Consider the following 18,679-nt stretch of genomic DNA (forward strand, 5'->3'; position numbering starts at 1 on the left):
ACAATTTAGAATAATTTGAATCATATTTTGTAAAAATTACAAGCAAATTGGGTAGATTTTATATTATGATTTAGAGGAATAGAAACTTTAAATGCATTTTTCTCCATGTTGTGTTTTTGCTTATATGCTACATTTCGAAAGCCAAAAGCTTTCTTAAAAATGGCAGTAGGGGTGTGAAATTGTTTTTGAATGCTCAGAAATATATGTTTAGTTAGTATGGAATTAGCTTTAAGGTGTGTAGTGATTTTTTTTTAAACGTCCAAACGCAGAATTTCTGCATTTTTGAGATTTTTTTTTTGTGTTTTTTACAATAAAAAAATATAAGTAAATACTGTTGGCAGGTATTAATCCATACTAATATCCATACAAAGTTTTATGTAGTATATTAATGGCTACTTTTAAAAAATTTCAAGAAAAATCTTCATATTTAAAAAAGCTCAAAACTTTTACAAAAATTTCAATTTTAAATAAATTTTAAATCATTTCAAAAAATTTTAGGTGAGAGTTATAGTACTATTTTATATAAAATACAAGTAAAATATAATTTTAAACATTACAATTTAAAACAAAAAAATTGAGGTACCGTATCGCCTTAAACGTTAAAATTGTTTAATAAATTCAATTTAGCTCTTTATGTTTTGTCATTTTCGTGTTCTCTTGATCTCAGACAAACTTTCTTTTAATTAATTTTTTTTCTTCAGAATTTATCAAAATGTTGTAAATTTGGTGCATAAGACCATGTAGTAAATTCTATTCTTTTAGTTCAAAGCGTTGAATTATGTTCGCAAACAATCAGAAATAATACCACAATTGTTTTTTGAACTCGGGTATGTCTAAAGTGTGAAAATTCGTCAAATTATTGAATTCAAATTTTTTGACGATTAAAATACTTTATTTTAATATATTTTATATAAAAGAAAGGAAAACTTTTCTAAAATAAAGTTGAAGCTTAATCATCTCTTTTAAGCAAATCAAAAATAATTAAACAATTCAGTAAGATTATTGCAGTAAATACGATTGTTATAAAATCAATGAAATAAAGCATTAAAATGAATTATTAATTGAATCAATTCACAAAACAATTAAAATATGTTAACTATCATATAACTGTTGATGCGATATTGTTTTGTTGCAAGCTTTTTTTCCCCTTCTTACTCTCGATATAAAGAAAATCTTAAAAAGAAAATTATACGCTGTTATTTGATATATATAATTGGTATATCAAATATATAATTGATTTGATATATTGATATATATACAGGTATAGTATTGATAAAATAAATTATTGTTAGTTTTTATAAATGAATCTTGTTTATTAAGCTGAATCGATAATCACAAAAATAAAATATATCTTTATTGCTTAAAATACTTTTAAAACGTATAACGTGTTTGTGTTGCTTATTCAAATAAAATAAAATTTAGCATTTATAAATTTATTACAATGCAAAACCTGCACTCTTCTGAAAATTTTCTTTAAAAAATGAAAGTTATCCTTAACAAATTCCCATTTTTGAATTCTGAATAGTTAAAACTAAGATAAAATTCTCATCTTTTTACAGCACTATTTCAGAGCCGTTTTAAAGGGTGGTTGACGTTTCCGTTATTTTTCAATAACGAAAACAATCCATTGTTTAAAAATACCTGCTGGTTGAAAAGAAAACTTTAAAAAATAAAAACCAGCCAAATTCAGCCTATTATTTTCTACGTTTCTTTAACTTGTTCATCTTCATGCTTTTAGAATTTTATTTTCTCTCAATAATAAGAACATAAACATTAGAAAAATATACACACGCATCTTTTATTATTTATATAGTATTATTGTATTTAATATATAATAAATGATATGATTTGAGATTTTCTTTTATTTATCTGTCTATTCAGCTAGCAGACATAGATAAGCTACAGATCAAATTACAGGTACCGAATTCCTTGTCGTTTTACATTCTTTTCTTTTTTCCCCCTATCCCACTTATTTTCATTGCATTCTAAGTAGGTAGACGGAATCTAACAGGCCATTTTAGGGCAAAATAAAAAGTATTAAATCTACCAAAACACGTTATTTTTTTTTCAAATGAAAGCAATTGTTAATCGCCAAGTTGTTGTTCCAGACAGATTTTTCTTTTTTAACTTCAGAAAAGAGCATTTCGTTCTCTTTTTCTGATTAATCAAAATTTTATATTCCCTCTACCACCCCGAATTCGATATTTTGAGGAATCTCCATGTTTTAGGCATTGAGCTCTGAGTTTGAAAAACATATTTTTGGAAAATGTCCATCAATCTGTCTGTCTGTGACAATGCTAAGCCAAAAATGTTTTGAGTTAGGACGAAATTCGGTATATGGTCTTTAGATCAAATGTGTAGATATCTGTCTCATTTTGAGCAAATTCCTTTCAGAGGAAGTCTTCCTGTCCGGCTGTTCGAATATAAGTTAACACGGTAATTATAAAAGGAAGAGAGCTGGACAGATAAAATTCGGTACACAGTTTTAAATCTATAGTGTTAATCTGTGACAAGCCACACGCTAGCCTGTCAAACTGATCCTATCACTCTGATCACCACCCTGTCGATCTGTCCACTTGACAAAGTTTGAGCCAAATCCCATGAGTGGTTGATTATTTATTGATCTGTGCTTTCAGAAATTTGTTACTAAAACGTAATGGCTTAAATATATCAAATTTGATATGGAATTTTATGACTAAAGTGTTGTTTTGTGTCAAATTTTTGTTTCAATTGGTTTGGTAAAACGCACCTAAAACACAAATCCGATTTTCAAATACTATTAACCGCGTGCCATGGATTAATCGCCAAATAACTCGCCAAGGATGGTGCGATAGATTCAGTAAAACTGCTAAATTCATGCCAAAAGCTAATATTTCTTATCCATTATATGCCAGTTTCATGCAAGGCATTTTCTGGGACAACACCTTTATTACAGAGTATACGAGAAGGTTTTGGAGAGACCATTTCAGCTGATTTTTATAAGATACGTAATATACCAAATTTATACTTTATATCATGATTTCCATTTACTTATGTACATTGATACAAATTTTGCTGTTTTAATGGAATTGTTTTCTCAATAACGTTTTTTTTTCATTTTAATCGTATTTTTTTCCTATATCCTATCGATTTCCTCATATCTGAAAAATTATGAGCTCTTACGAAAAATTTACATTTTTTTCCTGCTTTATAAGTAGATTTATAAATGCTATGTACACTTGAATTTTTATACACATTTATTTGCTAAGTAATTTTAATGCCAAGTCATCAACTGCAATATCCGGCGATAAAGGATCAATTCAAAATCTCCTATCATCCCTCTCGCAAATAAGCAAAATTTCGCCTTGATTCCTGTCACATTTTACTTTCGCGTATACGAAAGAGAGAAAGTATTGTAATCGTCAAAAAAAAAAATCGAAATTGGTATTTTAACAATTTTCCACGTTTTAAACTTCCTTGAGTTTGAAAAATATATTTTTAAGCTGATACTCGGTGCGTTGCTGTCGCAGAAAAGATGATTTTGGAATCGTTTGAAATTTAATCACAATTAATTTCTATCTTTTTAGTAAATAATAGCTGTCTTTTTATTTAGGAATGATAGAAAGAATGTTATATATTTTCTTGTCGACAGTTAACACATTAATTGAAATTGAATAATATATTAAGGAGAAGTATAAATAATATTTATACTTCTTTTTGACTTTATTATTCAAGTGTTTTAGGATAGATATTATTTTCCACCTTCAATAAAATCAAATTTCTTGACTGTCCGACTTGTGAGCATCCAACTGGTCATGTGAAAAATATGGATTTTCTATATTCAATCCGCACACTTGATGTGATTGACCTTGCGTCTTGTTGATGGTCATCGAGAATGCAAGTCGAATGGGGAACTGCGGTTTCTTTGAAAACAAAAAGCATGTCGGAGGAGCAAAGAATAATTCATTTTTATATATTAGATATAATAATGATACTATGCTTATAACTTTCGCACAACTACAAGCAATGAGTTGCCAAAGTTTTATCGCAATCGGATAAACAAAATATAAACAAAAATTCATTTTTATATATTAGATAATGTTCGTATGTCTATCTGTCTACGACAAAGATAATTGATTTTCGGTAACTATCAAACACATTTTAGAGATTTCGCCAAATAACTCGCCAAGGATCACACGATAGATTCATTAAAAATGCTAATATTTCATATCCATTGAACGCCACTGCCATGCAAGGCGTTATCTGATATAACAAATTTATTATGCTGGAATGTTTCGGAGAGACCATTCCCGCTGTTTTTCATCCCTCATTCCTTCTTTATTAAACTTGTACAGTGGGATTTCAAACAAATTATGCAATTTTTAATTCATTATCAAAAATGATTGCGAATGATATCTAATCATCTACTGGCGTGCTTCGTAAAGGAAAATCTTTATTATATTAACTGACAAAAAATTTATAATATTCATTTTTTTTATAAATTTGCAATTATATTCTAGTTAAAAAGATAATTGAAAAATGCTCAATGAACGAATTATTGTTATTAATTAATGAGAAAAGACAACCTATATATCTATAACAAAAATTAAAAGGAAAAGTAGAGGTCATATATAAAAAAAGAAATGCTAATGCTGTCAGAAGTATTATTCAAACACCGTAACATTCAAAGTAATGATAAGCAATAGCCATTATTATGAATCTCACAGAAATCAGAACAATTACCGTTGCTGAGTTGGTCCCCCCCCCTTCGGACAAGTTTCTTTGGTTAATATTTTAACATTATGCTATAGTAAAATAAAAAGATGAAAACACAGCTTTTATTAGACATTTTACAAATTAAGAAAGCATATAATTTGGAAGTAATAAATAGAACCTATTTAAGCTCCGAAAAGCAACAAGAGAAGCCTCTAAACAGTGGCGTACAAACAATTAATGTAGTTACATGGTGATATATTTCAGGCTCCTATTTCAGCCTAGACCGTGATATTTTAATAAGAATTCACACATGCATCTATTACAAAAATTACGTAATTTATAAATACATATTCGATATAAAAATACATCAAGTTAAATATCCTGTTGTCATTTAATAGAATCAAAACGACAACGCATATTTCGATACAGAGGGAATGATTTAATTAAAGAACAGTAAATATAACTTTAAATTCATTGGTTTGAAAATAAGAAAGAAAAAAAAACTTGTCTTTTGAAGTCTTTACTTTAAATTGGAAAACTTATGTACATTTCTATTCTAGTTTTTGGTACATGAGATTCAAATTTACAAATTGTCTCCTAGATGGCAGCACGAATATTGTTTAAATTCCTGGACAAGCGATAGTTATTACAACTACTCAATTTAAATAAAAGAAGTTTTATTGCTTCATATAAGATTTTGATCATTACAATTCGAAAGCCATAAATCCAGAAAAGCTTCATTTTTGTAATTTTAAAAAAAATATGTGACTTTTAATTTTTTTAAACGAATTATCATTTTCAAAATAGATTGCTTTTTGTAATCTATCCATACTACAAAAAATAAACCTTAAGAACAAGAACATCTTTAAGAAAATGAGCAAAGCTATTATCGTATAATAATATAAATTGTGATTTATTTTTCAACAGACTATAATAATAATAAATTTTGCTTTCTTTTTTTTAAAATTACATTGAATTGAGATTTGTATTTAAATGTAACTATGAAAAAATGATAAAAGAACTAATGATTTAAAAACAAAAAAAAAATTATATTAAATATAATTTATTCTTAAAATACAGAGCTTTTAAAATCGGTAGTAGGTATCTTAGGCAAATTCAAACTAGAATCATTTTCTCAATTTTGACCCGGGAATCATGATCGAATGATGGTGACATCTGCGATAGAGTATGACTTTTAATTTTCTATCGTCATCAGTGGTTTACCAAAGTCAATGACACCTAGTGCATGGTAATATTTAATTTCAACTAGAGCAAGCTCATTAAAATTCTATTTTTACGGGGCCGGTAACTGACATTTAGCCATTTATACCTATCTTTCCTTCATTGTCTCTCGTTCGCAACGATGATGTTAAAAGAACGAATACCATTCAGAACTGTCTAAAGCAAGGAGAAGGAATTTGAAATACGTTAACATCTTTTTATGTATTCGGAAATTTCATTTTCTGATATTTTAAAATTTTATACTCTAATGTACTCTCGATAATAACATAATATTTTCATATTTACAGAACTGTTAGTTAGTTGATTAATTTTATTTCATTTTGATTCCACTTTAGCTTTAAAAAAAATTCCGATTTTTTTTATTATTATTTTAAATTGTTATAGTTTGATTTCATACATATTTTTTTCAATCTTTGTATATGCTAAATTTAAAAATTATAACTTCCAAGCGTTTTTCAAAAAAAATTCAACTCAAAGAAATTCACCTAGACTGATTAATAAAAAAGTAAATAATCAAATACCATAACTTCGCGGATTCAAATAAATCAAATAGTCATGTTTTTCCGCGAACGCCCAATTCCCCTCCAATTTTTCGCGATCTCCGGACTGTTGAGGTGTCACTTAAAAGATCTTGGGAAAAATCGATGTGCTGCAACAGCTGTGGAGGGAATTGCTTTTCCGAAGAGAGAAGATCTCGAAAATTTTACGTCAGGTGCCCGGATATCCAGTAGTATTTTTCTACCGTGTTTCCCCGTTTTATACCGAGTTGCTACGTGATCGGTTTTGAATTTCCACCCTGTTTCAGATTTTTTTTTTGCGAATTGTGAAATAATATTGAACAATTTAAGAGGAAAATTGCTTAATCCTCTCACTTCCAGTGAGGCGGTTTGGGAATTTTGCCTTAACGTCCAAGGGGGTCGCCTTCCTTTTTGGAGGGGAGGTGGGTATTAATATTCAATAAGTTTAATGGGATTCAATGAAATAAGCTAATATGTCGATCCAAGATAAATAATTCATCGCAATTATTTCAAATAATAATAATAAAATCTAATAGCATTTTCATAATATCAATGTTTTCCTGATATGGGCATTCTCTTATATTTGTTTCTAAAAATTCCACGATAAATAGTACAATTTCGTTTATAAATCCACTGGAACTGTACGAAAATGCATTGATTGGCTTTTGTCTTTATCCTACTCATTGGTGATGACTATTAATTAACGTGGATTGCAAAACAAATCATGTTAATTGGACGATGATAATTCACCATGAAATGTATAAAAATGTATTAACGTTCATTGGGGATGACTATTGATTAACATGGATTGAAAGAAAACCATGCTAATTGGAAGATGATAATTCATCATGAAATAAATAAAAATGCATTAACTAAACCTTCCTCTTTCCCATCATCCTAATTTACGAGCGAAGATTTATTAACACGAATTATAAAAACACTTATTAAAGTTAAAAAGAAAAATTAAGCAATAAAATATATTAATTAGATTTTTCCTTCATTCCAGTTCATGATGATTGTTGATAATTCATTTTGAATAGAATAAAAATGTATTAATTCGGCAGTGATCATAATTACTGGGCTAATTTAAATGAAAATAATTTCTTATTTCTTACAATCTGTTTCTCAATGTGGTAAAAAAAATTATAAACATCTAAAATTCTATAATTCATTAATTTCATTTAAAAACATTCAGCTGTTGTTCAATTAAAGAATCAATCTACAAATTGTAAAAGTTTGTAAATCTTTGACATTCTTCTAAAAAAAATTTAATCTAAACAATCAAATTTAATTTCTACAAAAAGTTAAAGATTTTTAGTTTTTTAAGTTAATTACTCTAATAAGATGTACCATATAATACTTAACTTATTGAATAACTTATTGATAGTTTTATTTGTAAGAAATTGTGACTTCCATGACATTGTTTTCCTATATCTGTTCCAACAAATAAGCCAAAAAAATACTGAACATTTTACATACTGAATACAAATACTGAACATTTATGGTAATATTGGTATTTATAAAAATAGGTCACTATTATAATGTAATAATGAGCTGAAGAGTGTAATCGTAAAAACAATTATCAGAGAAAAACGAAAGAAATCTTAATGAATTATTTAAACAATTCTCATATCTGGAGCAGATAAAAGAACAAATCATTTTTATTCCAATAAAACATTACCTAGGTGATTTTTACGTATTGATTATGAGCGACACGTTGCAATTGTTTCATTTACAAAGAAAAAGAAACGAAAAAAAAAAAAATAGAAAGAAAATTGTATGAGATAGAAATGCATATGAAAAAACAGAGCGTAACCCTTCCTCGCATCACCTTTTCATCGTCATCAATTCCACGTCACATTTCGCTTACGTCATACTTTGATCGACTCGGAGCGAACGTTTCTTTCAAAGGCCTTGGGAAAAGCATGCACTCTCGCTCTCGTTTTTGTTATCGATAGAAAACCCTGCACGCTCTTCAAAATTCTTTCTACGGCGAATTCACGGCTCTGTCTTTCTGCTTTGCTCGCTCCAAGCGTACATATTTATTGTGACAAAGTTGCCGGTATTTTCAAATGCAATGGAGCCAAAACAACCGAACAAAAATGAGGTGATCATGCGTACAGAAAATCCCGTTCATGAAGGAGATTTAAAATGGATAATTGACAACGCTTGTAAGCTCGCAAGAAGACTTAGAAGTTCAAACTTTTCTTTGCAAACGCAATGCCAACCTGAGTTCCAAATAGTGGCCAAGTTCAACGAGAGGTACCCAGAGGCACACGTGACAAATGTCAACATAGGTATCCAGCGAATAGATTCTGGTGATAAAAGTGTTTATGTGACAGCTATTGCCCAACTCTTGAATACAGATGATGATGAATATTGCCGTGAAGAAGTCAGTTTCACATGTCCCTCTGGTGGTGCTCCTTTCTACATCTTTTCAGAACTCTTTTCTGATTCTGCAAGCAAGCTGTCATTCCCCAGATCCAAAAAGGGGATATCTTCCGATGACATTGACGATTTATTTCATCTGCAAGTGAAAAATCTGGTAGCGTCCCATGGAAATGTAAATCGAATTTTCATTCTGCCAAAAGACATTTTGATTGTTAAAGTGCATATCAAAACCTTCGGTTGCTGTACATCAACTAACAAAGAAGAGGTTCCAGATGTACCAGAGAGATTAACTCTGAAGTCCCATGTTGACCAGCTGTTGAATGATTTCAAGCGTGCTTACCAGCACCAAGAACTGACAGACATTGACTTGGTAGTTGATGACAAAACTATCAGGGCTCATAAGTTTGTTCTTCAAGCCAGATCTCCTGTTTTCAGAAATATGTTTGAACACAATCTTTCAGAAACCACAGCAGGTACTATACAAATAGATGACATAGAGTATACAGTTCTCCAGGCCTTGATATGGTACTTGTATACAGCAGTCGTGCAAAAATTACCGTATGATGATCTATGCGATCTGTATGAAGCGGCAGATAAGTATCAGGTATCCTCCCTTCAGAAGGAATGTGCAGAAATTTTGAAGTCCATGCTTAGTGTGGATACTGCTTGCAGAATTCTGGTTTTGGCAGACTTGCATAACGACTCTTACCTACGGCAGGAAGCTGTAGATTACATTTGGAGTAATTTCGCCAAAGTCAAAGCTACTGAGGAATGGGAGCTTACGATGCACTCTCATCAAAAAGTTGCTTCTGACGTTTTGGAAAAAGTATGCAATTTCAGACCCGAAGTCAAAAGTTAAAGATCTTTACATAAGAAATAATTGTTGAATCATCAGTGATTTAACGTTGTTGGCTATTTTATGTTTGAATTTATAAATTTTACGTTTTCAGATACAGTGTAAACATAAGATTTTTACTTGCATATAAACTTCTACTCTTTCTAATATAATTATATATTTTATGAAATATGAATTATATGCGTTAAGATATTCTTTCCCTTATGATGTTTTTCTTGCAATAATTATATTTTCCTCCTACTTTCTTCAGTTAATTTCATAATAAATCGAGCATAAAACAGGAATGGAAACTGTTTCTAAATTTACTTAATTATAAAAATTTACAATATAGAAAGTTGTTAATACGAGTGCCTGCTACAACAGGTTTATATTTACCATATGACAATTAACATGATTTTTTATTATTTTTGCTGTATTCTGTAGAAGCTCATTTTCAATCATTGCAGTTGGTAAAACAATTTCTAAAAATAAAACACAATTATTTCTGAAATTTTAGAATATTGTTTTCTGTTATATTTGAATGGTAGTTTTAATTGTAAATAATTATGCATTTTTTATTATATGAAATTCAGAGGCGAACTATGATAACTCTAATTTTGCTGCTTTTGACGTTTTTGCTTAATTTTGCTTTATTGAGAAGAAAAAAAGAACAATAACCGCTTGCAAAAACTAAGATACAGTGTACGATATGTTGCACCCTAGAGATTCTTTTGCTATTCTTGTCAAACGCTACAATTATTACCAACGATTGTTACTACCGATGTACAGAGGTTATTGGAAACCTTTAGATTCATATAAAAATATTTTTATCTGTTATGAAGACTATCACTTATAGTGCTACTTCCTTCTTATATTTTCAGATGATTTTTTTTTAAAATTAATCTTTACTTCTGTAATATGTACCGTTTTATTAGCCGATTATTCTTATTAATTTTTTTGAATATTTTATTCATTATTGATGATTTTATTTTAGTCATTAAAAAGATAAATTGATTTTTTTCATAAAATGATATTCATTCAATTAACATAAGAGTAATGGTCGTAATTTTGAACTTTATAGTACAAGTACCATTTTTGGTATATTATATTTTTGTCAACACAATTAAGCCCATTTTAATATATATATTTTTTAATTTTTAGAATATTGTGCTACGTGTTACAGCTTAAGAAATTTTCATGTGACAGAAAATCTCATGAATGAGTTAAAAAAAAAGAGGTAGCCTGTGCGATTTTGATTAAAAAAAAGGAAAATAAATATATTTCAGACATAATATATTGAAATATTTGTATATTGAATATTGAAATATTATTTCATATTTGAAAATAAATATATTTCAGAAAAAGCGATAAATTTTTAATGCATTTAAACACGAAGCTTTGCGAAATAGTATTTTAAGCTTTATTATTGATCAAAAATAAATGTTTAATATGAAAAAGGTTCAAACTTTGCATTAATACTCATCAACATTAAATCATTGTACTAAATATTGTGTTTCATTACCAATTATTTACTGTACTGATATATTTATATTTTATTATAATACGAAAACTTTATTTATGAATATGATTTTATAATATAAATTTAAAGCGTTTCATTCTTGGATTTAAAAATCTCACTTGGATTATATTGTTCTAAATGTGAGAAAGCATTTTTGATGTTTATATTTTTATACAGGTGTTACATATTTTTCTATCTATTTCTAGGCTTATCTAGCATACTTTGACCAATAAACCAATGTCACGCTTCACATCACTTACTATAAATTTGAGTGTAATACATAATAACAATCTAATGTAACAACAAAATCAAATAAATAATTTATTATACAATACTTAATTCTTTTTTTAACTGTATGTCATCATTATTTCGAATTTTCTCAATTAGAACTTAATTTTCATATCAGTTGAATTACTTATTATTTTCTCAAATTTTAAACAGGTGGATTTCAGATATTATACGGCTAAAAGATTTAGCTAGTAAATGATAAATTTTCTTCAATCTGGCTTTTAAAAATGCGGTAGTTATGAATGTATTTATAATTATTTACAATCGCACAAATGTTTCTTTCATTTTGTGTCTGCAATATTTAAACATTCGGAAATTGATTTCATCTTTTTTTTTTTTTTTTTCCTTTTTTTTATACTTATTTTAAATAAATGAGCTTTTGGAACAGAAACGCCTTGCCGATTGTTTTTTGTAACATCTGTTTTATCATTCACAATAATCTCTATTTGTCTTCTTTTATTGTAAGATTACATTCATGCATTATCATATCAGTTCGCATTATCTATGTTATCTACTACACAACATGACATTAATCTATTTCCCTGTCTTTGAAGACACACTCAGGATATTGCGGTATTTATTGGCAATAAATAAATGCAGATTCATTTCTAATAAGAGCAGACTCTATACGAATCGAGTAGTATTGGATTTATTAAAATACTATTCAGTTAATATTGAGCAGAAAATTATGGATTAAATCTGGTAAAATAGTCAATTTCATCTATAAAGCAGGCATTTTTACATTAAATCTTATAAGAATTTTCCATTAATTATTATAAATTTTTTTAAAAGGCACCTGGTTTTTTTACAACCTAACAGTAATATAATTAGATGAAGCTAATAGAACAAAGGCAATTAGAAATTAGTGATAATAATCCATTTCTTAATTGAAATTTCTAAATAATTATCTTTACACTTAAAGTATGATTCAATTATTCCCGTAATTCTTTGATTTCAAGTATCTCTAAAAAGAAACAGGACTCAAACTTTCTAAAGTTTTATTAAAAAGCATTATCTTAATTTAATCATAAAATCATCTTAGATATATTAGAAAACATTTGGTGTTTTAATTTGATAATTTTTTTAAATTTCTTATCTTACTGTTTCAGTTTTTTATGATCTATTAACTAATGGTAGGCAATTATTTCAGATAAAAACAGAAATCTTAGTTTTTTTAATCTAAGATTCACTCTTTCAAATCATTCAAACGAATATTTATGATGACTTGAAATTATTTATCACGAATATATGGCGTTTGGACAAATTAAAACCATTTTATGCGAGTTTAAAATCGCTTATGTTTTCTATAATATTAAAGATCAAAAGCATTTTTCCCACTATTAAATATTTTACGGTACCAGTTCTCTACCTTTTTTTTCTCCTACTTTCTAAAGAATTTCTTTATACTTATTTTTAAAAATATTCCTATCTTTACGAGATGTTATTCAGTTGTAAAAAACATCTTTATAATAAAGAAATATAAAAAAAATGTTGTTGTTACAACAATTTTAATTGAAAATATTTACACTGAAAATTTAAATTTAATTTGTATTTTATTTACTAAAGGGAAAGAAGGAAAGACAAAATCATTGACAATATAATCAATAGAAAATGAATTAAAAGTAGGCAATTTTAAATGAAGTTTTCAGATTTTTATATTAAGCTGCCAATATAATGAATTATTGAGAAAATTTCTCACAATTTATTTAGATTTCTTAATATAGAGAAGATTTCCATAACTTTAACTGTTACAATTAGATATCCCCATTCAAAAAAGAATTATTTTTGAAAAAAAAATTTCACGATCATCATATACAACAAATCAGCATGAAAGTTTTCTTTCATTCCTCCCTAGTTTTAAATCAAATAATTTTAATTTTATTCGAAAATAGAAAAGTAAATCAAAAAAAAAAGAAGCTAAAAATCATTTTACATATATATTTATAAAAACAATGAAAATGTAAAAACTGAAATTTTATGCTTTCAATTTTAAAAATCAAATTTTTAAAAATATATAACTCATAGTATTTCAAACTCATACTATTCTAAAATGTCTCAAACCGTTCTATTCAGGGCTCTATGCATTTTATTAATTTTTTTTATCTATTTCTTCGTACCTTCACTTATATCACAGGAAGATACAACAATATTTATAAATGGAATCACTTAAAAAGTTATTCACCATGGCTTGGGTTTAAAGTTGAATCGTAATCCAAGTACAACAAAATTCCTAAAGTTTTAATAAAAACTTTCCTTATATTAAGACTTACGCAATATGCAAAAATAAGACAAATTATCATATTTTGATCATCAACAATGGAAGTGAAATGAATGGTACTAATGTTGAAGTAAAACTCAAAACGTTTTCAATGAATAACATATATTTAAAATATTTTTTTTAAATGAGTTAAAAAAGAAAAAGTTATACTGCAAAAAATCAGAAACATTGAAAAAAATGATTTTTTTTTTTAATTTGGAAGGACAATAAAATTTTTTTCGCACTGTAATACTTTAGGTGGTGTATATATATATATATATATATATATATATATATATATATATATATATATATATATATATGCATGAAATGCCTGATAGCTGTAAGCAAAACAGTGTTTCCTATAGACCAAAATTATCTATATTTTTTCAAAGAAAAACATTTTTATGGTAAGTTTGACTATTATGGCTTAACATCGAATAACAGTCAATTTTAAACAAACCATGGATGTTTTTCAGACATCTTTTTAAAATTTTTACAGTTTTATTGAATCCAACGCTTTACATAGCTAATTAATGGAGCTGTAAAATATTATTAGAATTTTTTTCTGAAAAGAGTTTTTACTAAAAAGTCATTCAATCGGAGGAAAAAAGATGTAAAAGAAATCAAGAAAAAGACTTCAAAAAATTTCATTGAGTACAAAATTAAATTTAACCGTCGCCATTTAACTAACCGTTATGACTTTCTCACAAAAATTGATGTTCCTATCTTCAGCAACAATTATCTTACAAAAATACTCTTTGTATTAAATATAAGATTCAAAAAATTACCTTTTTCATTTCCATACAATTTTTCCCATTAATTTTAATAATATTTTAATTCAATTTGATATACTATCCATAATAATATTTTAAATGCTATGACGGAATTTAAATTCTTCCCTCAAACCATTCAGTCGCATGTTTTTATCAATCATTAATTTCGTAGTAGGATTTTTAATTGCTCTTTTACTTCGTAATATATATATATATACTTTTTAGTATACAGTAAACTGATTCAATCTAATTTACATTTTTAAATTGTATCAATTAAAAATATAAATTGCTTTTATTTAAAAAATGCAATACGAATTAATAATTTAACTGTTAAATGATTAATAAAGATTAACATTTAACAATGATTCATTATCTGGGTCAATAATCCGTTAGATAAAAAGTCAATAATCTGGGCGAATAAACTCGTCACCAACGGCGGCCAGCTGAAAGAATGTCTTAGAACAATATTTCTGAATAATAATATTTTTTACAGGGAGATTATTCTTTGGTTAGCTAATAAAGCAAAAGAAAGAGCGAAGGTAAGTGAAATTTATAAAAATGTGCAAACCCATAAATTTTTATACATACTACGAATAAAAAACTTTTAATAGAGAAAATAAAAAGAATATTAAGCTTAAATTGTTACGAACATATTCGTAGTATTGCAGAGCAACAAGTATATAAAATATACAAGATAAAATTGATTTCTCAAACTAAGAAAATTCTCTGTAAGACAGAATGAGTTCGGAATAGAACAATATGTATAATAGATAAATACGTACAATTTAAGATTAGCCCATTTTTTCTGACAGAAAAAAATCTTTATCTTGATAGTCAGAAGAGGTATTGCATTCTTTATCGCCTATTTACTTTTGTTTTTGCTTATTCTTTTTAGTCTTACATAAAATTTTATCACATTGAATATCCTCTTTTTTAGAATATTTATTACCATAAACATTCCAGATATTTTCTTTTCAACACATATTATTAATCTCTTTTTATTTTCATTGTTAAGAAATAAAATAAACTTTATTCTCGCACAGAAAGCATGAAAAATTCATTGATTTTGTTCTTAATAAATTTCATTTGTCACGTTATTCATTTCCTCCCTAAAAACATAGCTGTAATGTAGAAATATGGAGGTGCGACGCATCCTTATTTAAAAATAATAAATAGTGATATATTACTAATTCAAGTTTTGAATAATTTCCAGTGAACACGAAGCACTTGTTAAATTTCTATACCACTAAAAAACAATGTTCACGAGTAAAACATTTATTTTTCAAAAGACAAATCTTTTCATAAAGATTCTTTTTTTTATACAATTAATTTTTATTTAAATAGTTGAAAAAATAAAAGCATGTAAAATATAATAGCTGACGATTTCGAGAAACTTTTCTATTTTATTATATTCTCGCACTTTTACGAATACTATATTATAACTTTATATAGAAGTTAAATACAATAATATTTTAAAGAAATGCATTTCAAAATTTCTTTTTTTTACTATTTTGTTAGATTTATATTTTTCTGAAAATACAAAATAAGGAAAAAAAAAATGAATTGATATTGGGCATTAAAAACTAAATAGATACAAAAAAAAAAAAAAAAAAAAAACCTTTCCACGTAACTAATCTGCCATCGCATTTTTGCACGTCACATCCGGTTACGTCATTGCGAATGACATTGAGCTAGTGACCTTTAGAAAAGTAGAATGATAAAGCTATTCATTAAATTGAACCGTCAACTGCTAATCGAAATTCGTGCTTGCATTTATTGTTGATTTATAGCATTATTTCTTCCCTAAACGTTTTTTCCACTTGGTACTACGAAGGCTGTGTTTTATTTTTAACTTATGGCTGAATGCAATGTGACTATCCGAACAAAAAGGCCATACCGCAAAGTGTACTTCACTTGGATGATAGATAATGTCTCCAAGTTTTCAAGGAAACTTCACAGCTCTGCGTTTTCTACTGATAATGACTGTAAACATAAATTTCAGGTTATAGCCAAATTCAGTGAAATGTTCCCTGATGTTCACATCTCAAGTGTCAGCATCGGTCTACAACGAGTTGATTCTGAAATAGAACCTCTCAATGTAGCCAGTAAAGTTAAACTCCTCAATATTGATGGTGACCAATACTTTTATCAAAAGTCAAGGTGGGTCACTTGGAAAAGAGATGATGCGCCAATTTATGTTCTGACAGAACTGTTTACTGATCTTCCCGATAAACTAAAAATACCCGAAGTGAAAACAAGTATTTCTTCTGAAGATGACCACGAAATGGTCGGCCTGAAAGGTAAGAGATTGCTAGCTTCCTATAGAAGTTTTAAGAAAGTATTCATCTTACCTGGAGATGTGCTGATTGTTAGTGGCAAGATCAAGATTTTCGGATGCTGTCCTGTAAAATGCTTTGTGGAAGATCCTAAAAAGGAAAAGAAACTGCAGTTACAAGCAGAACAACTAGTAAACGATTTCCGAAACATGTATTTGGACGGCATAGACACGGATATTCAACTGATCGTTGGTGATCAAGTCTTGAATGTTCACAAGTTTGTTCTACAGTCAAGGTCTCCTGTATTCAGAAGTATGTTCGAACACAATACGGCAGAGAGGAATGATAGAGCTATCTACATAACAGATATTGAATTCGAGATACTAAAGGCTTTGATGTGGTATTTCTATACTGGAGAAATTCAAAAACTAACCTACAATGAAGTATGCGACTTGTATGAAGCTGCTGATAAATACCAAATATCCACTCTTCAACGAGCCTGCTCTGAAGTACTGATGTTGTTGGTTCGAATTGACACAGTATGTAGAATAATGGTTTTGGCTTATTTGCACAACGATGGCATCCTCAAAGATCATGCGTTGCATTATGTTTGGCGCAATTTTACAGAAGTGAAAATGACAGACGAATGGAAAATGACATGTCAAGGACACCAGGATATTGCTTTAGACGTGTTGCGTCGAACTAGTATGTTTCCATTTGGTGCAATACCACTAAAAGCAGGGGGAATAGACCATTAGAAATATTATAGTACACGCTTTTTTTTAAAATTAGTAATCGATGGCCTATTACCTATTTCAAAATTTCTCGATTGGAAGCTTTAGTTTAACCTAAATTACATTGCGTTGTTATGTTTTTTATGAAGTTGGAGAGGCGAAACCGATTACAGAGTTTTAATTAATTTTTTTATTTGATAGGAGTAGCCAAATAATCATGGCAAATTGGTTTCTTCATCTTCATCATCAGAAATTTCAACTCAAATCCGGTTTCTACTCCATTCCAGTGGATTTTATGACAACGGAAATTCAATAGCTCCAACCTAGGACTGAATGGCCGATTAAGAGAAAAGTGGTTCACAATTCCACTGACAGTACTTACAAGTAATTTGTAATTTCAAGACAGAGAATCTGTGTAGAATAAATGTTAGTTTCATTGAATTGATTAGTTATTTTATTCGAATTCTCCTAAGAATAAAATGAATAACCTTAAGAATAAAAAGACAAATTTGATTGCTAAAAACATACAAATCTTTACATTTTTTAGAAGAAAAAATTCATTTATCATTGTTCATGTTTTGTTAGTAACTTTTGTATTTACTAAGATGATCTCGGCATATTTTATTTACGTCTTTTGTGTAGTACAGTAAATGGTTCTCTTAAAAAAGAATTTCTGACCATTCATTATTTGAATACCTTTATATGTAAAGACGAGTGCCTATGTTTTCTTTTATACATATCGATAGTTTGTTTTATTTTGATGAAATTTAACAAACTTAACTCTCAAAACAGAAGAAAGATGTCAACTTTTCAAAATCTAAAAGTGAAATAAATAAAATTTAATAACAAAAGCAAAGAAAGTTCTTAATACTTTCAATATTTTCCTGAAATTTTACTGTACAAAAAATTATTCTAGTTTATTTTAAGACTCAAAAATTTAATGATATCAATTTCATTCCCGTATATTTTTCCTCGATTTTAATATTGATCTCTGATTTATACATCCTGTAGCAATATTTTTTATCGTTATACTGATTTTCAATATTCTGTCAAATCACTTAATTGCATTTTTTTTTTTTTTTTTTTTTTTTTTTTACAAAAACCAAAATTAAGGAGGGAAATTTTACTGTTTTTGGACATTGATTCTG

At 27.9% G+C, this 18,679-nt stretch overlaps 2 protein-coding genes across 2 annotated transcripts; both read left to right on the plus strand.

Annotated features, from left to right (window-relative positions):
- Positions 1-8,361: 8,361 nt before the first annotated feature.
- On the plus strand, positions 8,362-9,986 carry LOC129965819 (protein maternal effect lethal 26-like). The gene has a single exon (XM_056080026.1). It carries the CDS (start codon positions 8,533-8,535, stop codon positions 9,703-9,705), a length of 1,173 nt encoding a protein of 390 aa, XP_055936001.1. The 5' UTR covers positions 8,362-8,532; the 3' UTR covers positions 9,706-9,986.
- A 6,289-nt stretch (positions 9,987-16,275) lies between these two features.
- On the plus strand, positions 16,276-17,972 carry LOC129965818 (TD and POZ domain-containing protein 2-like). Its single transcript, XM_056080025.1, has one exon. It carries the CDS (start codon positions 16,377-16,379, stop codon positions 17,553-17,555), a length of 1,179 nt encoding a protein of 392 aa, XP_055936000.1. The 5' UTR covers positions 16,276-16,376; the 3' UTR covers positions 17,556-17,972.
- Positions 17,973-18,679: the final 707 nt, after the last annotated feature.

The sequence above is a fragment of the Argiope bruennichi genome, chromosome 4, assembly GCF_947563725.1.
Source record: "Argiope bruennichi chromosome 4, qqArgBrue1.1, whole genome shotgun sequence".
Lineage (NCBI taxonomy): Eukaryota > Metazoa > Arthropoda > Arachnida > Araneae > Araneidae > Argiope > Argiope bruennichi.

Bases quoted from the DNA above. Each gene is read 5' to 3' on its own strand.
- LOC129965819 (XM_056080026.1), top strand. From the start codon at position 8,533: ATGGAGCCAAAACAACCGAACAAAAATGAGGTGATCATGCGTACAGAA.
- LOC129965818 (XM_056080025.1), top strand. From the start codon at position 16,377: ATGGCTGAATGCAATGTGACTATCCGAACAAAAAGGCCATACCGCAAA.